General features: G+C 38.5%; 1 protein-coding gene across 3 annotated transcripts in view; it reads left to right on the top strand.

The window, feature by feature from the left end:
- The window catches only part of ARHGEF38 (Rho guanine nucleotide exchange factor 38), a 142,738-nt gene that overhangs the window by 107,100 nt on the left and 22,056 nt on the right, over positions 1 to 13,582 (top strand). For all 3 annotated transcript variants that reach the window (XR_006816824.1, XR_006816825.1, XM_045994778.1), the window contains exons 6-9: positions 1,165 to 1,364; positions 4,160 to 4,293; positions 9,167 to 9,271; positions 11,254 to 11,376. Coding sequence is in view for 1 of the 3 variants with exons in the window: in XM_045994778.1 (XP_045850734.1) it covers positions 1,165 to 1,364; positions 4,160 to 4,293; positions 9,167 to 9,271; positions 11,254 to 11,376 (562 nt within the window). In the remaining 2 variants the exon portion in view is untranslated. The remainder of the gene's footprint in view (positions 1 to 1,164; positions 1,365 to 4,159; positions 4,294 to 9,166; positions 9,272 to 11,253; positions 11,377 to 13,582) is intronic.

Here is a 13,582-nt window from a genome sequence, read left to right as displayed (position 1 = left end):
ATTTATCAAATGAAGAGTTCAATTAGATGGTCTCTGAGGTGTTTTCAGACCTTTTCTGATGATAAACTTTTCTGATCTTGTCCAAAGATTTTTAGAAATTAATATTTAGAAATAATAATTGAAGAATAAAAAAATCCACCTACTATGATTTGAAAACCATCTACATTCTTATCTACTAAAACAGAAACAAAAAACAAAACAAAACAAAAACAAAACCCCAAAGCCAAAGCCAAACAAAGACCTAAAGGAAAACAACGGAGTGTATCTGTCCACCAGAAGGGATTCAAAGCACAATTTCTACCCATGTCCATTTATTGTGTCTCTTTATTTGCCTCTTTGCACAAAAAGGCTTTTAGAAACCACTGACTTCTCATTAAAAAATGATTGAACAGTGGGTTGGACAATGACTTCTAGGTTTTTCACTTCCTGTGAACAGTTTGGTTAGTTGGGATAGTTCTATTCTCATCTCAGAAGCTCCTGAAGGAAGAGTCAGGCATGAGCGCTCACTTTTATGTGGCCATTTGAAGATCTATTGGCTAAGAAGAATTCTACATGGAAAATCGTGGAAAGTCGTGTGATAGCAATGATTAGTGATAGTGGTGGTATTAATAATTAATTTACAGAACTGTTGCAGTTATTGTAAATCTCTTTTGGAGACTGTGGTAGAACCTCTGAAACATCATGAATTCAACTATTCAATTTGGTAGAAGAGAGAAAACAATGCTTTCTTTTGACTATACTTGGCAAGTCATCTTTTTAAATGATGAATTTCTTTTCTTCACTAATAATCACAAAAATACCATCAGGAAAATGCATTTTTCTTGGTTGTCATGGAAAAATGCATTCTAAAATTATTTCCCACTATTATTATCAATCTTGTTATTTAAAAAAAGTATAAACAGAACATGGATGGAAATCCTGCTTTGAGTCCTTCTTGGTGGACAGATAACGCTCACGTGCTTTCTTATAGGTTTCTGCTTAGTAGTAGGGTCTTTTAGCCTGGCTTCTCTCTGTCACCCATTGCTCTTGCTTTATTTTTAGAAATTGTATACAGCCAAATAGAGGAAAAATAAAGGAGAAAAACAGTTTCAGGATTACTCATAAGAATCACAAAAGTGATAAGACAAATGTCTGGGAAACTGATATTATTTATCTCTATCGTAGAGGCAAACCAAACTTATTGGACATGGGCTCTTTGATGATCAAACCAATCCAGCGTGTAATGAAATATCCCCTCTTGCTGTGTGAACTCCGAGGCTCCACCCCTCCCTCCCACCCAGACTTCAGGGCGCTGGGAGATGCCTTCACTGCAGTGAAAGACATTAATGTGAACATCAATGAACTTAAAAGACGGAAAGATTTAGGTAAGTAGAGACATAATGAATTGAGTGTTTTCTGTGATTCGAGTGTTCTGCCTATAATTGTGAGAATCAGAGTATCTAAGTAGTTATAGCAGTTGCTGTGATCATGATCATTCGATATCTAGACTTAGAGGCTAAGGAGCAGAGTGTAGTTTCGCCAGGCCGGCTGGACTAGAGGTCATGAGGCACCCCCCCCCCCCACCAAAAAAGACAATTTTTAAAAAAATCAAGCTGCCCTTTACTCAACCTCTGTTGACCACTGCTTGCCTGGTGACATACTTTGGGCTCATGATATCATAGCATGTAGTCTTCCTGTCACTGGTGATACGTGTGGGAAGAAGGAGACATAGCATGGCCAGAAAGCTGGAGTAGTGAGACGCTCCAGCCACATCAGTGGTGAAACAGGCCCAGCTAATATATCAAGCTCATCTGGTTCATCTGGAGAATAGAGATTTTGTAGCCATAATTGCTCCTTTGAAGGGAGCAAGTGTATTTCTTTCTCAGATTATGGAATTATTGTGAGGTATTTGTTAGCTGAGATGTAAAATTCATGTCTGGAGTGGAATGTAGATTTCAAAACAGGAGGTACAATTGCACGGTTTCTATCATCTGCGATGTAGTAACGCTTTGGGATAGATTGTGTGGGTTCTCTGTCAGTGTGATTTGTGTCCATAAGTTCTTGGCTTTGTACTTCTAACATTAAATCTTCTAACATTAAAGCAACGGTAGGACATTGCAGCTAACTGCTCCAACAATTTCATTTATTTTTGTTGTTTTTATTTTCTAAATTTTTATTGAAAAAATAATCTGTATTTGTGTTAATAAATTAAAATTATAAAGAAGGGCCTAGAATAAAAAGGTGAAAGTTGTAGAGGAAGAGACACCATAATAAATTAAAAGATAGTCCACAGGCAAAGGATTACTATCTAGAATATATAATTACTGATACTAAATCAATAATAAAACCATTCTAACACAAAAAAAGGTTAAGCTTCATTTGTAATGAGAGAAATGCAAATTAAAATCACAATGACATACCATTCCCATCCTATCAGACTGGCAAAAAGATTTTTAAGGGGTAATGTTAAGTGCTGCAGGCAACAATGTAATGGGAATCTGCAGGCGACAATGTAGTGGGAATCACTACTATGGAGAATAACTTGACAATATCTAGTAAAGCTGAAGATGCCCACACCTGAGACTCAGAAAATCAATATCCAGATATTTGAGAAACCCTTTCCCCTATGCTCATAGATAGGTATACTAGTAACTAGTATTGTTCATAAAAACAAGAGGAAAATAGCTTACATATTTATCCAGATAATGGACAAACCATGTATTGGACACTATGACACCATGAGAACATAAAAATTAAAATGCATGTGTCAATTGAATAAATCTGAAAAACACAATGTTGAGTTTTCTAAAAAGTAAATTACAAGTGACAGAAGAATATATATATATATATATACACTATATATATATATAAAACGTTCAAAATAATACTATGTATTATACAAATCCATGTATAATAAAGGTGTAAAAATAGATACAGGTACAGTCAACCCCATTCTTTAGGATCATAATTCCCTTTAAGGGATCAGAGATGAAGATCAGAGAAACTTCAGATGATCATTTTTATGAAGATAAGCAAGGTGAAATGTTAGGATTTGACAAGGCTGAAAGAAAATTGTTATATTGTTCTTTTTACTTTTCTGTCTGCTTAAACTCATTCACAGTGTTTTAAAGTGGGAAGATTTTCCATTCAGTGTTTTAAAGTTTCCATTCACAGTGTTTTAAAGTGGGAAGATTGCAATTTGCACAGCGGACATGTCATAAGTTTTCTCCAGACTTTCTATGTCTTTTTTTTTCTTCTATTTTCTTTCTTCCTTCTCTTCTCCTTCTCTCCATCTTTCTTGAACATGTATGGCACTGCAGTGTGCTGGGCCTATTTTTTAAACTCAATTACATGTCATGAACATTCTTCCAGTTAATATTGGCCTTCTTTTTAATGGTTCCCTGATATTCTATTTCTGAGTGTGTTCTACTTTAGTTAACTCTTCTTCTATGGATAAACTTTCTGATTGTTCCCAGTATTGTGCTATTGGGAAAAAAAATACTGTAGCAAACAAAACTTTGTGTGCTTAATTATGGAAAGCATATTCTCTACACAGACTTCCTGGTCACAGAAGATATATTTAGAAGATTCTGACCAATTGTTCTCCACAAAAACTGTATTGGTTGAATCCTCACCGACAGTGTCTAAGATTGCCCATCTCCCAGCACCCTTGCCAAAACTGAATGTTAGAAATATTTAACATTTTGAACAATATGAGAGGCGAAAACAGTCTCAAAGATAAAAAAGTAAAGCTCTAAGAGGTGACTCAACTTACCCCAAATATCTCAGCTAGTGGAGAGTCCCCCTAGAGTCTGAGGTCTCCTTATGCTGGGTACAGTTTCCTTAGCTAGGTCTTGATGCTTCATTCTAGAGACTGAAGATAACAAATGTATTATCTGAAAAGGGAGAAAGTTTTTCTCCAGTGTCAGAGATTTCTTTAATGTGGAAGGTAAATGGACCTTGAGCCTTGAGGCCCTCAAGCCCCTAGGCATCTGAGTTTCTGGTCAGTGGGTTGGGTAGCTGGACTTATGCCTGGGCAGTGGGACCAGAGCATATTGTATCTGCATCAGAGGGTCAAAAATCACATAGATTTCTGTCTTAAATATGGATCTTGAATTCTTTGGATGCAACTTTCTATGTTGTATGTGTTCAAATATGTGACTGCGTTCTTCCATTGCAGTTCTAAAATACAAGAGGAGCGATGAGGATGAATCACTTAAAGATAAATTGTCTAAACTAAACATTCATTCAATTAGTAAGAAATCAAAAAGAGTGACAAATCACCTAAAGATTCTGACCAGAGGAGAGCCACAGGTAATTTTTCTTCTTCGGCCATTTACGTCCTCCTGGGGCATATGAGTGCTGATATTTTTGTGAAGGTTCTGTTGGTTGTTACCAGAGCTATTTCTAGAACAATGAGAATCAAGGTCATTGTCTGATGTTGATCCTTTCTTTCTCCCTTTTTTGGGGGAAATCAAATGCGGGTGGTTTTGACACTAATTTAACTGTGGTGCTTCCACTCAGGAAGCAAAGGAGAGAAAAGGACATGAGGACAGGGGTCAACATGGGACACCCCAGAAGTCCTGACTCTCACCATCAACCAGCACATAAATCTCATCCAAGGCAATATCCTCCTTTCATGCCTATCTTACCTCTGTTTTGTTTTTTTTTTTTAAACCTCACTTTCCTTTCAGATTCCCTTAATGTTCATCTTAACTTTATTTCATCTATTGAAAAAGGGGCGGGGGGATTAGGTGCATACCTTAGTGTGATTTTTTTTCCTACTGTTAGTCTCTTCCTCTCTCCCCACTGCCTATGTACATTATGTTACTGGATAATTGCTCTGCATCACCTGTTTAGCCTGGTTTGAACCACTTTCATCTCAACCCCCAATAAATAATGGATGGATTAGCGAAGGCTCTCAAACTTTCATGTGTGGAACAATTACCTGAGGAGCTTGCCAAAAGATTCCCAGGGCTTCTCCTGGTTCAAGGGTGCAACCTAGCGGTCTGTATTTTTACAAAACTTCAGGTATTTGAAGCTAAAGGACCTTGAAGTAAGTGGCCAAAGGAACACACTTTGAGAATCACAAGATAGAAAATTCATGGCCTGAAGATGGAATTCATTGGGCTTCTAATTGAAACCAAGCAGGATAGTTCTTAAGATACTACATAGTACCTTTTTCCTTCTCATTTTCCTGATTTTATCCCTTACTATGTTAACAGCTCTGAGGTTTTAATGTGAGCTAGAGGCAACTGTATGGTAGTTCAGCACTGGTTGTCCTATCTATTTCACTCTTTAGCTACCATGGTCTTTTTCCTCTTTTCCACTGAGCCTTTGCAGCTTTCTAACCCTAAGATAGTAGTGGCCTCTTCCTCTTCTGAATGCTTGACAAGGAGTGTTGCCCATGCTTGGCCCTGTGGACATTTGACAGAGTCAGCACAAGGCAGAAAGTAAGGACAGAAGCTTTGAAGTCATCCAGATCTGGATTAGAATGTCACTTCTGCCACTTAATTAATATTTGCCTTTGGGCACATAGCTTAAATCCAAGGGCGTCAAGGTTATACTAGGACCTTCCACACAGAGGGCTGGTGAGGATGAAATGAGGTACTGCATATGTAGAAAGTGCCTAACATGGTGGGTAAGCACTCAGCACCTACTGGCTATCATCATCACCTTCATCACCATTACCATCACCAGCAGCAGCAGCAGCAGTATTTCATACTGCTGAACAGTGCATTACTGTTTACTAGCTTTTACCATGCAGACTTCTTCCTTCTCACTTAGATATAAACTCCTTTATGCATGGTGTATTCGTCAGGTCTTTTACTTTCTGTATTCTATGCTGTTTTGACATCTTGAAAAAGCGGCTGGCACTGAGAGATGCTCCTCCCAGGGCTAACCCATTCTTAGAGAAACCAAAGAGCTCAACTGGGATCGCTTCTTTCATCGGCGAACCAAGCAATCCTGAGTCTGTAGCCCCAAACACTTTCTCATCTATCTCTCACACACCAAAGGGGGTTCCTCTGTCTTAAGTCATCCTAGGGCCAGGTACCAGGTAAGTAGGGACCACCACGAAAGCCCAAAGCCCATGGGAATTACTCGAACTGGCCAATCCTAAACTGTTTATCCTGACCCAGGTTTTTCCAACAAAAAACACAATAGAGGCTCTGGCTTTGACTTTCCCCCTGCTCCTTTCTGCCACCTGACCAAAACCTGGTGATTGTCCTGTGACCCTATATGGCATGCAGTGACCTCCTCTTTAGGACTCGTCTCTATAATCAACTTCTTCCAAGCCTTGTTTCTGTTTCGTCCTGTGGCTATACCTACTTTACCTATTTCCAGTATGGACGTTCTTGGATTCTGTGGTATGTATCATCCTTTATGTTCTTCTAGGGGCTCACTGGGTCCATTGCATGCAGGAAATAACTCCAGGCCCCTCTCCCAGTGCTAAACTATAATGTGAGAAGTTTGGGACATTAGGGTTGTATGGTCATAGATCAGGGAGAGGAAAATCAAGTCATTTGAGCTAAAAGCAACAGTACTAAAATTGGGTTGGGAATTCAATTGTAGAAGAGACTGTAGTCTTCATAGTATGTGTAGATGTCATGCACACAATTCTCTCCTACTCTTTAGGTTGTTACTTCTGACTTAAGACAATTCTATTGAGGAACAATAGGCAGGTCTGAATTCTGAGCGGGTTTTGTAGAAGCTGTTACATTCTTTAACATATTTATCATCGGCTTCTGATACTTTCCAATTGTGAACTAAAAGTGAGTTGTAGGTAAAGTGGCCTGAAGGGATATTAATTAGATTTTCCCCTTAATCTTTTGAGAAGATGTCCTGTCAGCAATGAAGCATTTCACTGTTAATCAGAAAATCAGCTGCATAGGCTGAACTGCAGAAGAGATAAATCTCAAATCAGTCAATTTTGCACTTGTCAGCAGCTCAAGTGAAATATTTGGTGGAGTTAGGGTATAAAACTATTACCCAAGAGGAAGATTCTATTCAATTCATCACACGTGTATTGAACTCAGTATACCAGACACTGTGTTAGAGATCCGGAATACAAAGAAATTCTGAATTCAGACTCCTTGGGTTTGAATCCTGGTTCTACCTATTAACATGGATAAATTTCTTTATTGTCCTATATTATTTAGGGTAAAGGCCAAGCTCCTTTCACAAGGAGATTCCAAAACAAAGTAGCGTAAGCTGGGAAGTCATTTATATCTCTTTCTTGTAATAGTCCTAAGATGTGAGTCCAGATGGGCTCTGCTGCACAAAATTCTTTAGGAACCTAGCTGTCTCCAATTTTGTGCTGTGCTGTCCCCCAAACATGCTGTCTCCGCCTGCTTGGCTGAAGTTGGGTCACTGCTGTGTCTTCAGTCTTGTCCCAAAGGCAAGGTTGTAAGGCTAAAATTCAGAAGTGAAATATACCCCTTAGCTATTTACCCAAACCAGTTATGAGGGCAGAACCAGCTACAGGGAAGACTGGAAAGGGTAGGGTCTAGCAGGGCAGCCACATGTCCAACTTAAACTAGAGGTGCAAATCCTGCCAGTAAAAGGATTTCAGGGGAACATCCACTATTTTTGCCACAGCTCCCAAGCTTCTGTTTCTTTATCTCTGAAATGGGATTCATGGTGGCACCTATGCCATAGAGCTTTGTAAGAATTAAAATGAGAAAATGGAAAGCAGGTCTTAGCATAGTGCCTGGAACATAATTAGTGTTTAATATATGTTAGCTATTATTATTATTAAGACAAAAAATGCTTAATCTCCAACGCTTACCATTTATCAATGGAGAGAATCACTTAAATCATTAACTGGTGTTGTGAAGAGCACATGGGGGAGCAATTAATTTTCTACAGTGAAAAGAATAGGGATTCAAGGGAGGTTTCACAGAAGGGGTGACAGTTGAGTCCTTAAAAAAATGAAACAGAATTTTGCAAGGTAGAGAAAGAGACAGCAGTGTATTCCAGCAAAATAAAGCAGCATGAGAAGGGCTTGGCTGTAGGAACGTAGAACTGGACAATATTTCTCATACTGTGATCCTTGAATGTCTTATTTTAGAATCATCTGGATCCCTGCCAAGATACACAAAATAAAATAGCTGGTGATGGGTCCTTGAAACCCACGTTTAAAATAATCTGCCCCAGCATATTGTTCCATACATCAAACTAGATTAGAGGATAGAGTTCCTAAGGCAGACAGTCTTGAATGTTGTGTGAATTACAAGGGACTATGCTACCTATTTAACCAAAAGCTTTTTAGATAGACAATATTAAGGGGTTTAAAAATAAGATAAAATGTCACCATTCTCTGTGCACTCGGCTCTAAGGTCAGCCGTCTCCCCCGGACCCCACCAAAGTCCACGATCTTAAATTATCATACCTATGAACAGAGGACAGCTATGGTTACTGCCCGGTACCAAATTGAAGAGTACCCACCATGTACCACAAATCATTTGCATGTTCACACAGCTTTTGCCAGCATGAAGCTGGTTCTGTTCTTTTGTCAATATTGTGATAGCCAAGAAATACTTCTTACCATTAATAATAATAACACTTATGGTCTTATCCATAAAATAAAATATCTAAAAATAACCAAACCCATGTGACTATTATGTTAACTCTGCTGAGTTTTCCCCACAGAAGGGCTCTTTTGGCCGAGATCACATCCAACTTTTCAAATTTGAGTTGGTAAAGAATTACCGCATTTCTTTAGCCAAGAAGCTAAGTATCCTTTCTAAATAACCACTGTGAAATTAACTGGGATGAGTCATAACAACAAAACAGTTCCAGTCAAGAGATGAAATATTTATCTTATTTAATTTCGATTTTTTATTATATTATTTTATGAACCCACAAAAGGGGCGTAATTTCAGAGTACATATGTCATATATGCCATTATAAACTGCAGAGAAAAGTTGCCCCTCCCCTAGCTACCATCACACAGATGAAGCTCCATGATTAACCGGCAGTGGGTGGCTTCACTACGCTAACTGAAGTTGTGCGGCGTGCTTGTTCACAGCACGTACTGTGCCAAGGCGGGCAGCACGACACGGAAGGTTTTCATCTCCACAAGGAGTCTCTTTGTCATGTGCTGGGCTCATACAGCCTGTGAAATTTCTTTAAAACACCAGATTTGTTTGATTTATAAAAATACATCATTTCATCTGCATTATAGGTGAAAGACAATACCTTCAATAGAGAAGAAAAGCTGTTCAGATCTTTAGAAAAGACGGTGAGGCACTGTATGAGGAACATTGCACTCTGTCATCAACACATCCAGGTAGGTAAGACACAACCGTTTCCAGTGTTTCTATGACAAGGTATTGGTGTCCACGGTTGTTCCGAAGAGTAAGTGTGAATGGTCATGCCTTTTTTGTGATCGAATTTATACGATGAAATTCACTGATACAGTACCAGATTTGGGAGGCTACAAACTGCCAGTGAGGGAAGCCAGGATAGAGATGCAGATCCTGTTCTGCGTTCGCTTATCTGCTCCATCCTGCTCCCAGTTGAAGTGGCCATGTTGTGGGGCATTAGCTAACGTGATTGCCCCGTGGTGCTGGACCATCAGCACACTTTCCTTTTAACAGGGATGAGTTCATTAGTGCAAAATTGATTTGGCAGAAACTTTCTTTCTTCGTTGGATTATACTTGTATATCCCTTTCTAGTACTTAAAACACATATTTGCAAATTTAAAAGTGGGACTGAAAGAAAAGAGAAAATCAAAGGGGGACATAAAATGAAATTAGAGGAGAACTAAAGAGCCAAAAAAGCATAACATAAAGGCCATATAAAAACTGCAGAAACCCACGTGTGGATCTCAAATTTAGCTCTAAGTCTCTGAGAAGCCAACTTAAAAAAGGACATACAATCACACACCCTAGATGAACAGATCACCTCTATTTATTTTGTAACCAATGTTTCATAATGACCCCTTTAGAGTTCTGAATGAAATTCACAGGCAGTTCAACCGTAGGTAGGTAGGCCTACATAAAAGAAAATCAATGTAAAGGAAAATAAATTCTAAAAAAATAATAAGAACTACAGTACGCAAATATTCCCGCACAACTACAGTAGAAGAAAAAAGCACCTCCACTGATTTCCAATCCCCCAGAAAGTTTTCCTGCCCTTGTTGAGACTCAGTAGACATAACCAAACTGATGGAAGTGCAGTATAATTATATTCAGTAGAAAGAGAATGGATCTCTTAAAGAAGACATAGTGTCCTCAGCAACATCTTGATAATGGGCATGACTGGGAGACATAGGCAATGAGTAGAATTCCATGTAACTCCGTTAACAAATGCCCTCTTCCCATTTTCCAGTTTTCATCTTGGATATCTATTTTCGGAAGCAGATATTTACATGCGTAGGTAAATTATCATACCAACAAAGGATTAGGTTAACAGGCATGATGATTTTGAGAAAAAGTTCCGTGTTATGTAAACAACAAGCTACATTCCTTTCTCATTTATTAACTGATGCAAAGCCTGATTTTATGATTACGTTTGCTAACCTCTTCCTAAAGCTCTGCTTTCTGTGAAAAGAAAACCAAAACTTAGTTATAACAGCCAGACAGCAGTGGGAACCCTGTCCTTCATACACATTTCATGAAGTGAATGCATCTCGGGAACATCGACAGGAAAGTCTTCTATTTCCACTAACCCATTCAACAAAAACATGAGCATCCTCTTTTAAAAAGAGCAATAAATTCACTAAGGAAAACTGAAGACATAAATCAAAAAGGAGTGATTTCTTTTTTAAAAATGTTATTTATTTTATTTGACAGAGAGAAAGAGAGAGAGAACACAAGCAGGGGGAGTGAGAGGGGAGAAGCAGGCTTCCTGCTGAGCAGGGAGTGCAACATGGGGCTTGATCCTAGGACCCTGGGACCATGACCCCAGCCAAAGGCAGATGCTAAATGACTGAACCATAAAAGAAGGGATTCAGTAAGAATTGAATACTGAAGAATGGCCAATGAGGGAACTTAAGGTGGAGTCCACTAATAAAAAAGGTGTCATACAGAGTAGTAGGAGAAAGTGACAGGGGAAAAGCAAGAAAATAGATTGTCACAAGTAAACTCATTGTACAGAGCGCTCCTGATGTGTTTTTTCTTTTTTCTTTTTTCTTTTTTTTTTTTTTTTGGTATTGATCTCTCAGTGATAATGGAGGGTTATGACGATGAAGTACACACGTAGGATACATTTAATGGTTTGGAACTTCAGAACTTTGCCCATTTTGTGACTTTGTTCTTGTTTTTCAGGATGCCATGCCCTTAGCTCTGCAGAGTGTGATGGCGCTCCAGGAGATCTCATGCAACAAAGATAAGGAGGAGAGGAGCCATTTGGAGACCCCAAGTAATGCCCCAAATCCCTGCAGTGACTTTGTAAGTTATTTATATTCACAGATAAGTTAGAAAGCAGGGTTAAAAGGAAAGCTGCTTTTTATTTGTTTTTCTGGAGTTAGAAATAAAACGTACTAAAGCAAATACAAATGTCAAAATCAGTAGATTTGAACAGGAGCAGTTTTTTTTCATTATTAACTATTTTAAAGTGAATTAATGAAGATTTTTTCACTGCAATCAGAATTTAAGAGGATTCAAGACTGTGTTTCTAGGAGTAGTCAGTTCTGGGTAGCTTTAATTTTCTTTTTTTAAGGTTTTATTCATTTATTTGACAGAGAGGGAGAACACAAGCAGGGGGAATGGCAGGCAGAGGGAGAAGCAGGGAGCCCAACAAGGGGCTTGGTCCCACAACTCCAGGATCATGATCTGGGTTGAAGGCAGATCATGACCAGGCATTCCTGTGTAGCTATTAGAAACAAAATTTTGGGGGTGCCTGGGTGGCTTAGTCAGTTGAGCGTCTACCTTCAGCTCAGGTCTTGGACCCAGAGTCCTGGGATCGAGCCCCACATTGGGCTTCTTCATCAGTGAGAAACCTGCTTCTCCCTCTGACCCTCACCTCCCTCATGCTCTCTCTCTCTTTCTCTCTCTCTTGTTCTGTCTCTCTCTCAAATAAATAAATAAAATCTTTAAAAAAATAAAAAATAAAATCAACATTTAGTTTAAGTTTCATGTGATAGATGATAGATTTATTAAGTTGGCAAGCTGTGATTTTCCTAAAGGAGTCTCTGGAAAAGTCCAGAGTCCTTACAGGAAGAGTGAAGTTACTCTCTGAAGAAATGACTTTTATTAGCACAGTATATACTGGACAGTAAAGCCTTCTTATCGAGAACCGGTCTTTACCTGTGAGTCATAAGTCTTCTGTTCTGCGGTAAAATATTTGTTTTCTAGGAGTTGTATAAAATGTACAGAATTATAAAACATAGCTTGGGAATCCTTAAAATATTCTTGAACCTAGAAATACTTGGCTGGCAAATTAGTTTGAGTAGTACTAACTTTAATTTAGTATCTTGTGTTCCATAGGTATTATGATATCATAGTACTATGTTATATAGAAGCTATAATAGACTCCTTCATCATCTTGAAGATCCTTGAAAAGTGGCAGTTTTGTGTTGGCATTATTGGCATTTTGGGTCAGACAGTTCTTCCTTGAGAGGCTCTTGTGTTAGAGGGTGTTTAGCATTCCTGGCATACCAGGATCTAAATCTCAGTAATGTCTCCCCAGTCTCAAGTTGTGACATCCAGTGAATAGCCCCACATATTTCCAAATCCTAGGAAGTCATCCAGTCCCATCCCCTAGTAGAAAACATTCAGAAGCATCTTATTTTGTGGTACCAGGGAATGGCAAGTCAGGATTACACCTGAACCAAGATGATCAATTAGATAAATGAGATGAGAGAGCACGAGAGAGAGACGTTTTTACAAAGTATGTTAAATGGAAACATTGTGGCTAGTTCTTTATACATTTTCTGGGCTTAATTACAGACAGTCCCTTTTAGAAAAGTCCTTAAGAGTTTGTTCTTTAGCTTAATCCCAATGTATTAAGTCAGTAAGTATTTACTGAGCACCATATAAGAGCATGGTATACAGCTTCCCCTCAGCAAGCATGTCCAGAATTTGGTGGGAGAAGAGCGGTGTTCTTCCCCTTCTTGCATGAAACCACAAGATGATAAATTAAGCTAAATTAAAATAATTATCAGAATGATCAATATAAGAGTGACTTTTTTTTTTACTTACGAATAAAGTATATGAAACTCCTTTTTAAAAATCAAATGTTGGGGTGCCTGAGTGGGTTAAAGCCTCTGTCTTCAGGTCATGATCCCAGGGTCCTGGGATCGAGCCCCCCACTGGGCTCTCTGCTCAGTGGGGAGCCTGCTTCCCCCTCTCCCTCTCTGCCTGCCTCTCTGCCTACTTGTGATCTCTGTCAAATAAATAAATAAAATCTTTAAAAAAATCAAATGTTAATAAGAATTCAAAAATCTATCTAAAGGCAGAGCAGTGTTTTTATCTAACGTTGAAAAATACTTATCTACCTTGAAACTTGCTTACATGTTTTGAACAGGAAAAAATATTAAAAGAAAATCTGATTCTTTTTTGTTCCAATCATAATTCCTATACCCAGGTGAATTGGAATCGGTTTATGTCTATGGTCACAGGATATATATATATATAGTACTTATGTTGTAATATT

The sequence above is a fragment of the Meles meles genome, chromosome 2, assembly GCF_922984935.1.
Source record: "Meles meles chromosome 2, mMelMel3.1 paternal haplotype, whole genome shotgun sequence".
Classification (NCBI taxonomy): domain Eukaryota; kingdom Metazoa; phylum Chordata; class Mammalia; order Carnivora; family Mustelidae; genus Meles; species Meles meles.
Note: the sequence above shows the minus strand (reverse complement) of the source record. Positions and strands in the feature narration are given on the sequence as shown.